Source organism: Mesoplodon mirus (genome assembly GCF_964341445.2).
Source record: "Mesoplodon mirus genome assembly, chromosome: 20".
Classification (NCBI taxonomy): Eukaryota; Metazoa; Chordata; class Mammalia; order Artiodactyla; family Ziphiidae; genus Mesoplodon; species Mesoplodon mirus.
This window is the reverse complement of record NC_138996.1, coordinates 24,442,449-24,460,243: the sequence shown is the minus strand read 5'-3', so window position 1 is coordinate 24,460,243 and position 17,795 is coordinate 24,442,449. Positions and strand designations below refer to the sequence as shown.

The 17,795-nt window shown below is 36.3% G+C and overlaps 1 protein-coding gene across 21 annotated transcripts in view; it reads right to left on the bottom strand.

Moving 5' to 3' along the window:
• PCM1 (pericentriolar material 1) overlaps window positions 1-17,795 on the bottom strand; it is a 90,521-nt gene that overhangs the window by 54,882 nt on the left and 17,844 nt on the right. For 7 of the 21 annotated variants that reach the window (XM_082608541.1, XM_082608545.1, XM_082608535.1 and 4 more), the window contains 7 exons: window positions 11,798-11,975; window positions 8,047-8,156; window positions 5,614-5,830; window positions 2,483-2,684; window positions 1,370-1,543; window positions 642-799; window positions 290-525 (listed from right to left, as the gene is read on the bottom strand). In XM_082608541.1, coding sequence (XP_082464667.1) covers window positions 290-525; window positions 642-799; window positions 1,370-1,543; window positions 2,483-2,684; window positions 5,614-5,830; window positions 8,047-8,156; window positions 11,798-11,975 — 1,275 coding nt within the window. Of the gene's footprint in view, window positions 1-289; window positions 526-641; window positions 800-1,369; window positions 1,544-2,482; window positions 2,685-5,613; window positions 5,831-8,046; window positions 8,157-11,544; window positions 11,635-11,797; window positions 11,976-17,795 lie in introns of all 21 variants that reach the window. The other 14 variants (XM_082608525.1, XM_082608539.1, XM_082608526.1 and 11 more) reach the window with 3 other exon arrangements.

Below are 17,795 nucleotides of genomic sequence, written 5' to 3'. Positions count from 1 at the left end.
CAGCCATGCTCATCTGTTTGCATACTATCGCTGCTTTTGCACTGAGTAGTTGTGACAGAAACTGTATAGCCCACAAAGCCTAAAGTATTTACTAAGTCACCCTTAGAAAAAGTTTGCTGATCTCTGATAATATGGCATGTAAAGTGCTAAGCATTTAAACCTGATATATAGTTAGAACTCAATAAATGTGTACTAGTATAGTTATACCAACATAATTATCAAGCACATATATTTTACCTTATAAGACTGTCCATTTGACACTTTTTTTTTAAATACAAGCAGTATTTACCTGCACCAATGCAACAAGATCTTGTAACTGTCTAAGTTTCTGTTTTGCAGCCATAAGTCTATTGATCTTCTGTTCAAATTCAGCATCTTCAGGAGTCTCATCAACCAGACTGCTCCTATGACTAGATAATGAAGCTCCACTGACTGCCTCATCTTCTGCTTCTTCCTCCTCCTCCTCATCTTCACCTTGTACAACGTGAATCCCCTGTTCCCGTTCTCTATTATATCGACAATCTGCTGAAAACACGTACCAGTGAAATCAATAATTTAATAAACTTAAGAGTACTAAAGAAAGGAATTCCACTTCCCAAGAATAATATGGTAAAATTATCTGTGAATAGAGTCAATCATACCTAAAGAAGGAGGCATGTTTAGAGCCCTTATGTTGGCAGCAGATCTGTTGTTAATTTCACAATTAGAATTAACTGATCTCCCATCTCTATTATTAGAAACACACTGTGCATTAGAATTACTATTTACTTCGTTCCAGGTGGCAGCTACTTGTGGATTTCTAAAAGAAAGAAAACAACCTGAAGTTATTTAAGGTAAAAAATATATATAATAATAAGAAAATCAAAGTTTTAGAACTGCTGATAAAATAATTCCAGACCATGAACATCACGGGCTATTTCCCCATTTAAATTCATCCTCTAAATAAACAGCTCTTGCTTTTCACTAACTTCTCCTATTCACAAATTTAAGAAGAAAAACATCTAAAAAAATCAAAATTACAACCTAAAAAAATCAAAATTACAACCTAGAAAAATAAAAATTACAACCAAAAAAAATCAAAATTACACCTAAAAATAAAGAGGTAGGAAAATGAAGTTACGTACTTCTTATGATTCTTTTACTTGATCTAACAAACAGCAAATTTACTAAACTACTGTATTCAATACTTCCTTATTTGTTTTTCTTTATAGAACAAGTAAGAGTACACTGACCAAAACAGCAGACTTACAGGAGAAAAGCTTAAATAAAAGGCAAACGGTAGGCACTCTATTGAGGTTTCTTTTGTTTCATATTAAATGTACTGTTAGGGTGAATATGTTAGAAAAACAACTTAAAAAAAAGTTCTTACCGAATGTTAGTAACAGGTTCAGAATTTTCATGCTCGGAATCATATTCTGACTCTTCAGTTTCTTCTTCTTTTGTGTTTTCATTTACAGCATCTGTCATCATATCTGATGTTTGCTCATAATAATGAACTAATTCTCTTAGCTCGTTCAACCTCTTTCGAACTTCATTTAACTTCCTGATAAACAACGAAAACATTTATATTAACACCCATTTTAGCAAACTAAAGCATACACTATTTTCATACAGTAGCAGCCAGCACAAACAAAATTTAAACCCAGTCAAATATCCAGGGGATGTGACTATAATGAATGTAATTTCAAGTACAGGTTATTCAAAAATCTCATCACCTTATTTACTTATGTTGTGTTACGGACAAAAGCATAAAAAACCCTCTTCCAAGTGTTCATTTTAAGCAGATATAGATGTTAACAGCTTAAATCTCAATGTCAAAAATATTCCTATGTTTCTTAATAAGTATCAAAAATGTGAAGTACTAAATATTCCATTAAAATAGTACCTCTTAGGCAAATCAGGTATGCAGGCATTACTGAGCATTTACAAAAGGTTCCCAATTTGTCTACAACATATAGAGATCTACCAGTTACCATACTATATAACATGTTTACCAAAAAGAATAATTAGGTTGTTGAATTTTTACTGAGTCCCAGGAATTATGCCAATGTTTTCTAATCCTTAAAACACCTTTATGAACAAATATATTATGCCAGGTGAAGAAAAAGAGGCTTAGTGAGGGTGCTATTTGTCCACAGTCACACAACCTTGTGAGATAAAATTTCAGGGCTGTCTAACTCTAGAGCCTGGGCTCTAAACCATTTGAATACAGAAATCTTTTAACTGTAGTCCCTTTATTTGGAAACCAGGAACATATTAGCTCATAGAAATTACATGTTACTACAATGTCACATTTCTCTAGGACAACTCAAAGATGCACATACAACATACACACTTATTCCACCACCATACCACTTAAGAATGTTTATCATATCAAATTAACTCAGTTTTTCCAGAATTTTCAACAAAGAAAAAACCCCCAAGATTTATCCCCATTATTCAATTCTAATCTATGTAAACAATGTTTGTAGAAATGTTTTACTGGAGTTTTTCAGTTGGATTTAGGTGGCCTTCATTTTCACTCTGATTCTGAGAAACTAGAGAAGCAGCAGGATAAGGAACAGATGATGTGAGGCTATTGGATTCTCCATTGACAACTGGTGTTAAGCCTACAGGAGCAGAGGGAGCTGCGGTTGTACTTCTCTGATCCACACTCCTTTGTGGGGAGGCTGAAGAAGGCACAACTACCAAAAAAAAAAAAAAAAAAAAAGACCAGTTACCATAAATAAACAAATACAGCATCAAACAACACATTCATAGTTGGCTCAGACACAGAAAAATAAGAAGTAAAAGTCATTAACATCTTAAATCCTGCAGCTTTAAAATGTGAAACTTAAGGATATAACCAGGCCACTTGTTTATTAACATGTCCTTCAACCAAACAGAGTTAAAACAGAAAGGAAAGAATAAGGAAAGACAAGATGGAAACCAACAAGAACTACGATATTCTACCTTGAGAAAGTAACAAGAATACTCCTCTGATAAACTTGGTTCCAGGTTAAGTTAAAAAGAGCCACTGCATATGATGTGCAAGCACACCATCTACAAATCTTTACAGGGCAACCCTAGCTGATTAGGTCCTTGAGAATGTTCCAGTCCAGAGGGATTCTATCTGGTCTCCAAGATGGAACTTTTCTTGTTCCAAAAGATAAAGCAAAATTGTTAAAGTGACTGTGGTACATGATACCATGAATACTACTCAGCAATAAAATTTTCTAATTAGATGATGATTAATCCTCTAAGACAGCTCTTGAACTACATTTTAATTACTTTTCTGTCCACACAGATCAGACAAAGATACCTTATGCTTTCAAGGGTAATAAATGAAGACTAAGAATCTTTGTGCTTCTCTCTCTCCCCTACCAGTTTATTTATTTTTTTTCTTTTTATTTATTTATTTCTGGCTGCGTGTGGGCTTTCTCTAGTTGCGGTGAGCGGGGGGTTACTCTTTGTTGAGGTGCACGGGCTTCTCATTGTGGTGGCTTCTCTTGCTGTGGAGCACACGCTCTAGGCAGGCGGGCTTCAGTAGTTGTGGCTCGCAGGCTCTAGAGTGCAGGCTCAGTAGTTGTGGTGCATGGGCTTAGTTGCTCCATGGCATGTGGGATCTTCCTAGACCGTGTCCCCTGTACTGGCAGGCAGATTCTTAACCACCGCACCACAGGCAAGTCCACTACCACTTTAAAACTATCATCATTTATCTCTTCCTCACAGTGATAATCGTCATTTGTTGCTCACGTTATCCACTGCTACAGCTGGTTTCCAGTAGTCTTTTCTCTCTATTCCTTGACTGTTCTACCTTTTGCTCTGCTTTCACTGTTTCCCAGAGAAATATATGATTTTTTAGTCATCAGTAGACAGAGTGCTACCTTAATTATGTGTATAAAACTGACCACAAGGCTTTGAGTACAACTAAGTTTTTCTTGGTTGTATTCATCTGTTTAGGAAGGATGGGCTCTGGGATTAGCTTATACTCTAGAGGAGGCAGAGGAGTAGCAGAAGTCAGGGAAAAGGAAGGAGTATGTCTCAGGGCAGAAATAGTACAGTTCTTTGAAGGTGGCAGACAACTAGGGTGAAGTACAGGGATCCAGAGACGATGTTTCTATCCCTTGTCTGTTCTTTAATAAGACAGCATCTGGAATGCTAAAGAATAATGACCAGTTAGGGTTGACCCTACTGATTCCAATATCCAGTGCTACAGCTCCCACTACCAACTGTTTGAGTAAGAGGCAGGGACCAGGCTTGGGAAGGTATGTGGCCAAGTGAGGACTAGTAACTGGATCTGAATTAGACAAAGGCAAGTAAAACATCTGTAGAGCAGAAAAGACAGTTCCTACAGTATAACTAAGATGACTATTGGCTTTCCTATATAACTAGTACAATCGGCCCTCCATATCCAAGAGTTCTGCATCTGCGGATTTAACCAAAAGCAGATAGAAAATATTCAGGAAAAAAAAAATTCCATAAAGTTCCAAAAAGCAAAACTTGAATCTGCAGCATGCTGGTAACTATTTATATAGCATTTACATGTATTAAGTATTGTAAGTAACCCAGAGATGATTTAAAGTATACTGGAGGATATGCTTATGTTACATGCAAATACTATGCCATTTTAGATAAGGGACTTAAGCAGCCTCAGATTTTGGTATCCGTAGGGGTGTGGGTGAGGGTGCTGGAACCAATCCCCCATGGATACCGAGGGATGGTAGCATAACTATTTAACTAGTATACCTAGGATGACTATATGCCTTTCCTAGTACCTGAGATGACTATTTATGTATTTTTAAAAATGAAGTGTTTGGGACTTTCTGCACTAAATAAGTTTTTCATACCTCAGGTTTTTATTCTATAAATACTTTCTAAACCTGTTTCATAGTTTTAAAATCAAAGTACTAATTTGGTTTAGCTTTTCCTTAAGGAAAAATTTTGGATATGCTAAAAAGTGCAGTATTATTATGTCAAAGTATCTAACAGTTACCTTCTCTTATACTTTTCCCTTATTTAAAATCCTACCAGGCTTCCCTGGTGGCACAGTGGTTGGGAGTCTGACTGCCAATGCAGGGGACACAGGTTCGAGCCCTGGTCCAAGAAGATCCCACATGTCGCGGAGCAACTGGGCCCATGCGCCACAACTGCTGAGCCTGTGCTCTAGAGCCCGCACGCCACAACTGCTGAAGCCCGCGTGCCTGGAGCCCATGCTCCGCAACGGGAGAGGCCGCGCTGTGAGAGGTCCAAGCACTGCAACGGAGGGTGGCCCCTGCTCACCGCAACTGGGGAGAGCCCGCGTGCAGCGGTGAAGACCCAACACAGCCAAAAATAATAATAAAATAAGTAAATTAATTTAAAAAAAATAAAATAAAATCCTACCAATTTTTCAAGCCCAAATTCATTCTTTTCCTTTTCTGAATTTTACAGATCTACCATCTATTTGGCTTTACCATACATTGCCTTGTTACTTAAAAACTTTTCACATACAAGTCCTATTTCCCCACAAAAATTTTAATTTTCTTGAGTAACTATGTGTTTATTCATTCACCAAATATTTACTAAGGAATTATTACATGTTGGCATATATACTTACGTGTCCTCTACCTAATACTACTTAGATTTACTTACATGATGAATTGTTCAAATGCTCATCTCGAAGTGTATGAAGTTCTCCAAGCAGCTTGTCCATTTTTTGTTTCTTTTCTTGTAACACTCTCATTTTGCTAAAAAGCTGGACTTTCTCATCAGGTAAATGCTCTGAAACTGATGGATTTCTGCTCTGAGAAACCTCTCTAGTTAATGAAAGACTTTCTGCTTGTCTTCTATTGTCTGGAACAGCTGGAGGCTTTTAAAAAAAAAAAAAGAAAGATTAGGCGATTAAAGCTTGCAGTCTCATTTTAAAAATGTATAAACAGGGCTTCCCAGGTGGCGCAGTGCTTGAAATCTGCCTGCCAATGCAGGGGACACGGGTTCGAGCCCTGGTCTGGGAAGATCCCACATGCCACGGAGCAACTAGGCCCGTGAGCCACAACTACTGAGCCTGCGCATCTGGAGCTTGTGCTCCGCAACAAGAGAGGCCGCGACAGAGAGGCCTGCACACCGCGATGAAGAGTGGCCCCCGCTCGCCGCAACTAGAGAAAGCCCTCGCACAGAAACGAAGAGCCAACACAGCCAAAAATAAATAAAATAAGTTAATTAATTTAATTAAATTTTAAAAAAATTGGATCATATATAAAAAAAGCATAAATATTCTCTCTCATTGTTTCTTTTGGCTGCATTGGGTCTTCATTGCTGCACGCAGGCTTTCTCTAGTTGTGGCAAGCAGGGGGCTCCTCTTAGCTGTGGTGCGCGGGCTTCTCATTGCGGTGGCTTCTCTTTCTGCAGAGCACAGGCTCCAGGGCACGCGGGCTTCAACAGCTGTGGTATGTGGGCTCTAGAGTGCAGGCTCAGTAGTAATGCCCACAGGCTTAGTTGCTCCGCAGCTTGTGGGATCTTCCTGGACCAGGGATCAAACTCGTGTCCCTTGCGTTGGCAGGTGGATTCTTAACCACTGCATTACCAGGGAAGTCCCAAAAATACATAAATATTCTTTATAAAAACAGATAAACATTTGTGTAGGTTGTGCTGGTCAGTAAGTATATATGCCTTTCCTATTCCCAAATTATATACATACTGTTTCCTAATGTGCCACCATATCCATAAAACTATACATATACTGTTTTATAGACACACATAACTACACAGTGGGGATTCACTGGATGTTATTAACTGGATCTAAATTAAGTGCTAGAAATGCCACATTTTATATAGAATAAACCTTCAAAAATCTCATTCTCTCTCTTGCCATCTTTTTAGAACCATAATCATAAACTTCAACTTCTTAACCTATCAGTTTCTCCTACCACTTCTTTGCTACTAAAAAAAAAATTATGAAACATTTAAAAAATCCACTAAGGATTACGGAATCATATAATGAGCAACCAGCACTAAGCTTAGTCAAATTTTAGTATTTTGCCACATTTGCATCAATTCTTTAAGAGAAATATAACATTACAGATAATAGCTAAAGCTTTATATGTAGAAATCCTGACCCCATTACTCTCTCAAGAGATAACCACAATCTGGAATTAGACACCTACCATTCTCAAACATATTTTTATTTTGTAATACCTATGAAGGTATCCATAAAAAATATACACTCTACACATTTTAAAACATAAGCTAAGTGGTATCCTTCTTAAACTTGCATTTTCATTCATTAGCTCTGGTTCATTTACTGTAGCCGGTTATAGGATTTCACTCTATGTATATATCATAACTTACTAATCCATTTTCCTGTTCATGGACATTTAGATTGTTTCTGCTTTGCTATTAATACAATGCTGCCATGAACATTCTTGTACACATCTCCTTTTGAACAGGGTCACTAGAAAAAATGTACTAGATATTGCTAAATAACTCTCCAAAGTAGTTAGATCATCTTCTTTTATTTAAACTTGGGTCAGCAGAGAGAAGATAATGCATTGTCAATTATACCCATTTCCAGTGGAGAGGTATTAATTCACCCTTTCTCACTCAACAGACTGAAATTTTGCATTTATATCATTATTTACAAAGGTCATCAAATTATAACTTATTAACTCTGAAATTAAACTTAAGAACTTCCTTAAAATTGTTAGTAAAACACTGCAAAAGCATAGATTCACACTAACTTAAGCTTAACAGTTGTGACTATTAACAATCTTTAAGGTGAAATAAGAATGCGACATCTAGGAGCATACAAAGGGGAAGTTTCACTAATCACTTCATTCAAAGTAGATATTTCCTCTAAATTAGTGTTTCCCAAAGCATAGTCCCGAGACATCCAGCACTGGAATCCCATGGTGGGAAGCCCACCCCAAATGTATGAATCATAATTTTGGAGGTGGGGGGATTCCACTGACCAGAAATCTACATGTTTTAACAATTATGCCAGGTGATATGTATGCTCAGTAAAGTTTGAGAAGCACCGCTTTAGTTAATGTGATTTTAAATCCAGTATACCAAAAAAAATGAAGTTACCTGAGAATCACGAAGCTGATTATGAAAACGCTGAATTAAATCATTCAATTCTTCATTTAGTTCAGATGTGATACTGACTCCAGAAAGGCTACCTGTAGTTTCTGTTACAACTGGAAAGGAAGTTAACAACTTTCATTCAAGCATATAATATAATTCATTAAAGCAAATAAATAAAAAACAACACTTTAATTTCTGAGAAGCTAAAAAGAAATTTGGGGGGAAAAAAGAAATTTAAAAAATCTCAGTGTAGGGCCTCCCTGGTGGCGCAGTGGTTGAGAGTCCGCCTGCCGATGCAGGGGATGCGGGTTCGTGCCCCGGTCTGGGAGGATCCCATATGCCGCGGAGCGGCTGGGCCCGTGAGCCATGGCCGCTGGGCCTGCGCATCCGGAGCCTGTGCTCCGCAACGGGAGGGGCCACAACAGTGAGAGGCCCGCATACCGCAAAAAGAAAAAAAAAAAAAAATCTCAGTGTAATTTGAAACTAGTTAACCCTCAGATTTATCTGCCAACCAATCATTTTATAAGTTTCCATCGAACCTGAAAATAAAGGGACACTCACAAAACTCTAATATAGTGGTTCATCTTTTTCTGTCCCAACATTCAAGGAGGGATACTGTTACATCCCAATTAAGAATAGTGACTCAGGGCTTCCCTGGTGGCGCAGTGGTAAAGAATCTGCCTGCCAATGCAGGGGACACGGGTTCGAGCCCTGGCCCAGGAAGATCCCACATGCTGGGGAGCAGCTAAGCCCGTGAGCCACAACTACTGAGCCTGCGTGCTATAACTACTGAAGCCCGTGCACCTAGAGCCCGTGCTCAGCAGCAAGAGAAGCCACTACAGTGAGAAGCCTGCACACTGCAAGGAAGAGTAGCCCCTGCTCGCCAAAACTAGAGAAAGCCCACGTGCAGCAGCGAAGACCCACTGCAGCCAAAAATAAATGAATAAAATAAATCTACTAAAAAAAAAAAAAAAGAATAGTGACTCAACAGAGTCGGGGTGCGGGAAGGTCTACCAGATTGGGTTGGAGGCGTGGCGGGCAAAGTGGTTAGTCTGAAAAAGCACAGCTAATTCTGACCAGTCTCAATCCCCATCTCCCCATCAGAATCAATGTTCTAGTACAGGGGCTAGCAAACTTTTTTTTTAAAGATTCAGATAGTAAACATGTTAGGCTCTGTGGAGATACAGTTCTTGTCTCAACTACCCAACTCTGCCACTGTAGGGCAAAAGCAACTATATACAATACATAAACAAATGGACATGGCTGTGTTCCATAAAATCTTATTTCAGGCAGTGGGCCAAATCCAGCTGGCTATAGTTTGCCGACCCCTACTGTAGAACAGATAATTTATTGAAGGAGTTGCTTGTGATACAAGTCATACTAAAAGACCACAGTTTTTATCTTCCTAAGGCAGTATTCTGATGACAATTTTCATAATAGTTACTCTCTATTACTCAACCACCCCATGCTTATCTTTCCAGCTCTAAAAGAGACAATGACTATAAATTGTTTTGTTTTGAAGGAAAATATTAGCTTTTTCAATAAGAACTTAGAATTACAGGGCGGGGTAGACTCCCACGTATCCAGTCCAAAGTACTTGGGGGAAAAAAAGCAATTACAGTCTAGATAACACAGAACTTGCTAGTTAAATGGTAAAAGGAACTCCTTCCCATGACAATTATGTTGCCTCTCTTATAAACCTAAAGATTAAATACTGTAAGTTTGTTTTTTCATCAGTATTCTCCTGCAAAATCTCATAAATGCAAGAGAAAGTCTGTTTTCAATCATTAACCTAAAATTTTTTTTGAAATAGTACATAAAATAAATTCAAATTTAAACTCCTGTTTATTCTCCTCCTGGTACTTGTCTCATAATAGTACATTAAAAAGAAAAGAAAGAAAGAAAGATTATCTGCTTACTTAAAAATAAAGGTTTATATTCAGAAATAGAAGACCCCTGATCTGGAACTCAAGAAATCTGATTCTACTAAAATTCCATATAAGCCTAGGCAAGTCATGAGCTCTGTGTTAGAGTTCCTTCTCTCTAAAGTGAGAATTATAAAAAAAGCCCTGGCGACTAACCTACAGTTTTGTGGTGATCAAATGAGATGACGTAAATATAACTATTTGAAATAACATAACTATCACAAGAAAATCTCTGAAATCTGATACTCCAATCTTGAAAAATATTTTAAAAGTTGGTCATTAACCAAACTGTATTTGTCGTTGTTAAAATATTTTGTTTTTTCCTAAATCTAACAGCTAATGATACTTTTGAATTTTGCAAGGGAAAAATGGGTTGAAAATTTGCATAATTATTATATACTATACCATATATATTCTATACAAATATATAATTATTACAAAAGAGTAAGTTACTTGCAAGTCATAAAGTTCCTTATGAAAATGCAAAATTAAATTACATATAACAGTGATCAGAAGTCTGAGCCAGTGGGCTAGGTGTGGACAACACGATAAATTGAGTAACAACAGGGTAACCACAGTAAGGACCTAAAATGGAGAGCCCACAGGAGATAAATTATTATTAGACTGTAATGACAGACTACTAGAAAATATAACTTGGTTTTAAGTTTTAATAAGTAACAATTTGTTTTCAACTTAATGAGAAATTAAACATGTAGGTTTGACAATAACAAGACAAAATATAAAGTTAGACTCAATACTAAAGAATTCAGGGGCTTCCCTGGTGGCACAGTGGTTGAGAATCTGCCTGCCAATGCAGCGCACACAGGTTCGAGCCCTGGTATGGGAAGATCCCACATGCCGCGGGACAACTAGGCCCATGAGCCACAACTACTGAGCCTGTGCATCTGGAGCCTGTGTGTCTGGAGCCTGTGCTCCACAAGAGAAGCCACAACAGTGAGAGGCCCGCGCACTGCAATGAAGAGTGGCTCCCGCTCGCTGCAACTAGAGAAAGCCCTCGCACAGAAACGAAGACCCAACACAGTCAAAAATAAATAAATAAGTAAATAAATAAATAAAATTTAAAAAAAAAAGAAAAAGAATTCAATACATAGGATGGGGAAAGGTTTCTTAAACAAGATCCAAAAATACAAAACTTAAATCACTAAGATGTATACTTTAAATATCTTATAATTTTATTTGTCAATTATACTGCAATAAAGCTGAAATTTTTTTAAAAATAAAAAAATAAATAAATTCAATACAATTTCCATCTAAGTGATACATGGCTATGAGGGAAAGGAGAAAGAAAAGAACATTTCTGAGTCTCAGGGAGACTGGATAGCATATAAATTTAGTTCAAAGGAACTAGTGCATACAATTGGATACCTCACTACTCATGTCAGAAGCCAAAGAAGCTTACATTTATTCACTGCCTCACTTAAGGTTTTAACCCTTCCTTGGCAGGCAAGCAAAGCACAGCAACCCTAGTTAAATAAAGTACAAAAGGCATAAATATAGCAACAAGAGCCCTATAAATTTGAGGTACAAAAACAGAACTACATCCTGTCCCTTTTACCTCTTAAGGGTGCTCTCTGATGAAAAGGAGAGCGAGCTGGCTGTCTGCACGGTACAGTATGATGGCCAGGAGTTGTCCCTGCAACCTTTTCTGCATAACCAGAGAAAAGCACAGGACAGGGTAAGCCTCACACGTAGGTTTCTAAACTAGACAACAATCAAGATCTAATTATATAATAACCAGCATCCACCTTGCAATCATATCATTATTTATTGAACCTTACTTATAAAAACATTCTAAGATGGTGGCATACCAGAATCATCCATCACAGCAATAGCTTGCTCTGCCTTATGCTGCAGAGCAAGAAGAGCAGCTTGTCGTCCCTGCAGAGCTCTCAGCTGCTCCTGCTGCTGTAACATCCTTTTTAATAAATCATGTTGTTTCTTCAAATTTTCTATCTCTTCCATAGGCTCCTGCTGAGGATCTCTGGCCTGAAAAATAAGACCAACAACACTTGTATCTTTTAAAGTCCATGTTCCTATTTCAACTACCAACGGCAAGGTACATACGTAGATAATAAATTAGTATTAAATATACAACCTTAGATACAGACTTGAAAGAAAAAGAAGAAGAAAATGATGACACAGAGACAGCCTGTCATGTTAAGAATTAGGTAGTTAGGTAATTTCAAGGTAAAAGACCATATGCTTAGCATGAAGAAGAGATTAACAAAAAGAACATAAAGGAAAAGGCATACAAAAAGGAAGACAGGAAGGCCGACACACACACACACACACACACACACACACGCGCGCGCGCGCGCGCGCGCGTGCGCGAATGAGGGATCCAGGCCTTACAGAAAAGGAAGAGCAGATCATCCCAGGCTAATGCCCTAAAAGTAGCCCCAGAGAAAGACCAGACTAAAAAACCTTCTGCCCCATTCCTAGAAGTGATGTTTAAAAACCAACAAAACAAAAACCAACCAACTATTTTCTAACTACGGACAGAAATTTTAAAAATATACTTTTTATTTGATTATTTGATGTGAAAGGCTTTAATTTACTTGCATCACTTTATATTATCATACAGTAAAGAAAAAATATTGTCTTTTGCATCAAAGATATCATTACTGTTTTTTCTTTCAAAAGATGCTCATTTAATGCTGAGTCTGAGGACATAAATTACTTTGAAATTCCCCCCAAAAGATAACATTTTGCTTAAAAGAGGAACAGATTAAATAGGTGCCACTTATAAAGAATTATAAATTTTTAAATGTTAATCTTAAAACTATTCAAGTGTAACCCAACCAGAAAAAATAAAGTCAACTAATCAAAGAGAGAAAGTTAAATACAACCTGGAAACAATAAATAAGACAAATTATGCATGAACTGTATACCATAATGGTATTTTTCATCACTGATTTGCCTTTTAAAAAATTTTGTATCTTAAAAGTTTAATGATTTTAGCTAATATTTACATAAAATATTTCTATTAACTTAGAAATAGTCAATTTTAAATTTGCATTGCTACCAAATTTTTGTTGGGGATATGGAGACTTTAAATGAATGATCTCCCCTGGCTCTGACCAAAGTTAACAAGGAAAATAAACCTCAGTGATTTCTTTTCAGAGTAAAAATGCACTGATCTGTTTTCCCTATGTACATTTGATTCCAAGAAAAATTATGGAAAACACAGATGGCTCCAGAGAAATTCCCTTCTGGGTAACATTCCTTAACAGTACTTTGCAAAAACCTCTTCTCTTTACCTCCCCAAGTAGCACTCATTAGTATTGTAAGTAAGAATGAGTAACTGTGATAACTTGGCAAGCAATAAAAATAATTACATGGCTCAGAATTAAGAACTCAAAGAAAGGAAGCTCAAATAGGAAGAAGACTACAGTCAGAATGTTTGATGTAGGTATCAGAGAAGCCAGGTCAGTGCTCTATCCAGGACTGGCCAACTAGACTTTATGAACATGGAAGAGAAATAATGCACCTTGGTTAAGCTAGTATTTACTGGAGACTTTCCAATAAACTAAAGCCATTTTCAAATCAAGTGCAATTTACTCAGTTCTCTCCCATCCTATACAAGTGGGGTTACCTAGTTAACATTACATTCATTCCTATGAAAATTCATCTTCTTAGTTCTTGCTCATTTCAAGACTATTTACATCTTGAAAAAATAATTTGAAGGGTGAGAGATAACTATCAATCTGAGATAGGTAGCCATCTCAGATCTGATCCAAATTAATTTCATCAAAGTCACTGGTAAAATATAAAACCAGACCCAATCAGGTACAGATTTCAGTGGAACGACTCGGAGAAATCTCTCCAGGTTGACATCAATCAAATACTCCAACAAAGCATCAGTGGTAAATGACTAAGAAAAGGAACATTACACAAATAAGGCAAAAAGTCATCTAGGAAAAAAGAAAACCATCAAGAATGCATTATCTCCATCCAACTCATAATCCTCCCATCTCTCAAATATAGTTTAGACCTCAAGCTAACCTTAAAGCTATCTAATTTTAAAGAACTTACTAAACAATTTAATATTATGGTTTCTTACCCTTTAAAATGCAAACTTTTAAAAAGAACTTTAATCCTTGTTAGTCACATTTATTTGCAAAACTTTGATACTCTAATTATAAAGAATTATGAACTTCAGATTTTTCACTAATCCAAAGATGAATTCCCAACAATTTTTGAAATTAGTGGAGTTTATTACTGCTTAATAACTTTTGCATCCACATAAATAACATTTCAGACTAATACTTAGAAAAGATGAACTGAGGGAGGTAGGTGGAACTACAATCAAATATAAAGAAAGGGAAGATGAGAAAATGGTAATAAAAATACCTGGGGATAAAAACATGGCAAGAAGATGGTGCATGGAATAGAAATCCAAAAAAGGAGGCCAGGACTATACCCATCCTTCAAACACATATTTTCATTTAAACGTTTTGAGTCACTTTCAGTAAGTACATTCTTAGTTTACAAATTAAAAATAATAATAATAATAACTTAAGCATGAAATCTCGAGTTGCATACAGGTAACAGATTTCAGAAAACCCTACGTCTTCCTTTCCTCTACGCAACTGATGTTCTTCCAATCATTCTTCATGGATTCAAATATATTTTTATGGCTGAAAAGTACTTCAGTTAATATGTATTCTAAGTTTTGTCATCTGAAAGGTGAGAAACTATAAGCCCAGAGAAGATAAAGCTGTGATTTATCAAATATCACAGTGAGGGGAAGTCAGATTCCTAAGTTCTAGGTTAGTGTATTTTCACATCATACTATTTGCCCCAAAATTACATCCGTAGACTATGTCTGCTATATTTAAAACTATCTCTGAAGAAGCATAGTCTAGTTTGGGAGACAAATCTAGCCCACATGAAATAACTAGAAATGATAAAAAAGATAGCAAAAAATGGTTAGATGGTATTTTTAAAAGCTTATGAATGTTCTAAGAGCTGAGATTAAGTGTGGGGGAAGGATGAGTATGGGAAAACAATGAGGGCATGGGTATTCAGGGAAGGCTCTTTTTAAAAATTATGCAATGTCATCGTGTCTATAAAATATTTCATAAAATGGACTCTGCCCTTGTAGGCAACTCAAGAATATCAATTATCTCCTATCAAGCTGCAACTAAAAGGTTGCTTTAAGCTCTGAACCTCAGTTAAGACACCAACTTTTTTCCCTAGTCTTCTAACAGAATACTACATTTTGAAAGGATGTTAAGGAGGTAATGAAGGTAGGTGGGGAGAACGACAGATTCTGCATAGCAGAGAAAGAATAAAGTCAGTCAGTGGGAATTAGGGTTTTTTCTAAGAAAATGAAATCATTTTATGAACAGAGTACTGACAGAACTACCCTAGGATGGCCCTAAGAATCAAAAGATTAAAAAGAATCAAATTAAAATAAACGCCAGAAAGAAGTTCAAGAGAAAATAATATTTATAAGGACATTATTCAAAGAAACTTAAAAACAGAAAAGTGGTTTTTAAAAGCAAACGTAACGCCTTAGGGGAAAAAAGTAAAACTGGAAGATGCTATGCTGTAGTAACTGTCAAGTCAAGTTCTGTTTGTCACTATTCAGAAGACTTAAGAAAGGAACATTAAGTTCCAAAGGATCTGTTTTCCCCCATTCACTTTCTCTTCTCCAATGCTAGTAGTTTTAAAAATAATCAGCTACTTTACTATTCTGTTGAACTGGGACACCTTTTGCTTAACATTTTATAGTAAGATCACTATAGCTGATTTCAAATTATATCTTCAAACTCTTGTGGGAGAGCGGGGAGACACCGTAATATCTAGAGGTTAAGCTTTGTCATTTTTAAACGCCACAAAAATATAAAATATGTACATAACAGAAAGGAAAGCCTAATCCTAGGTAATAAGCTAGTAATAAAACATATGAAATTGGTCTTATCTATACTCAATTATTAAAATAGTACTTTACTCCTGTCAAATGGGTATGAGCACTTTTACAAATGCTATTTTTTTTTCAAACTGTTTTAAGTGGAACTACACAAATAGTTGTCTTTAAACCTTTCCTGTGTGTCTTTATGCAAATCATGGAAAATTAAAAGAAAGAACATTTACAGCAAACATTGGAGAAAAAAGTAGCAAAAACATCAGGAAACAAGTCAACTGGATAATTAAAAAAAGAAAAAAAGAATGGAAGAAGGGATTTCCAATGGGAAGAAAAATATAAACCAAAAAACACTAAAAATATTGGGTTAGCCAAAAAGTTCATTTGGGTTTTTCCATAGGATGTTAGCAAAAAACCCAAACAAATTTTTTGGCCAACCCAATATTTCCTTCTTAAAAAAACAGGAAAGCTAATAGCTTGCTCTATTTTTTCTTTCTTTAATGAATGACCACAGGAAATAAGACACAACTTAAAAATACCATCTTAATCCATGAATACAGTATCAGAAACAAAAAGGCAACTAATGGTCAAGGGTTAAGAATGTTATATTTTGAGTTCTCAACAGCAAAAAAAGGAAAATGGATTAAGTTTCAAGTCCTTTGTTAATACAAATTAAAAACAGCTGCCACACATAATCCATGGAGAGGAGAATAAGAAAGCAGGAAAGGAAAAAACACTAAGGGACAGCATTTTACTAATGCAAATTACAGTACAATTAACCATGTTAATGTACATATTTAAAAGTTAATAGCAACAACAAAAAAGCAAATAAAGGAGAGGAAATATGAACAAAAGAGGTGCTCATTTAGAGACTTCCCAAGTTAATATTGTGAAGTATACCTTTGAGGGAAATCCACGTTTTCGGCTATATTTCCTATTAGGCCTCAGTTCCCTGTCATTCTGAGGAGGTCTGTCACCTTTCCCTTTTGGACTTGTTGTAACGTCAATGTCTGAAACCTGTTCTTGTGAAGCTGAATTCCCTAGTGTGTCCTCAATGCATGGCCGAATTCTCAGACTAAAAGATGCCTCCTTTATTAAATAGTGTAGCATATTAATTTCTTAACACAAACTCCTGTTTAACATATAAGCCAGTCTTGTAAATAAATATAAAAAATTACAAGTCCATCTTTTAGAAAATCAATCCACCCTCCCCCAAGTGGCAATAAAACTTTAAATTAGACTTTTAAATTCCTATAGACTAGACTCTGGGCTTATTATAATTAAGTGAATATCATATCCTAGGCAATAAGCTATACAACAATTGCTGAAGCATATTTTAACATTTATTCTGCTATGTTATTAATTAACTTTCAAAATTTCCTGATTTGATGTTATGAAAGAAACTCTCATCATGGGAACACAATATACACTAGCATATAAATTATAATAATCATCTACATCATTTCCTACTCCTCTCTAACAGAATTCCTTTACCGACATGCCCCAACCCTTCCACTTCTGCTGGAATGAAATTTGAGAAAGAAATTATTCCCAGCCCCACTGTAAACAGAAAAACAATTTCCCCACAGTAGAATCCATTCTTCAACAACCATTTGGATCAAGCCCTCTGAGCATCTCCTGGTGAAAATAATGGAGAGAAAAAAAATTCAAATTTCCTCTTCAAATCAGGAAGGGCAAGGAAGAGAAAGGTGGCAGATAGGAAACTATGCAGGTCAATATTAAAAGGAAACAAACCCTCAAATTCCTAATGCCGAATGGTACTTTGGAACATACCTCAGAAACAAAAGATACACGTGGCCATCCTTTCACAAGAAAGGCATTACTGATAACAGGCTTTCAAGTTTACTAATGCATGGTTGTAGGTTCATCTGTTAAAATTAAAATGCTTAAAAGTATACTAGTTTCATACTAAC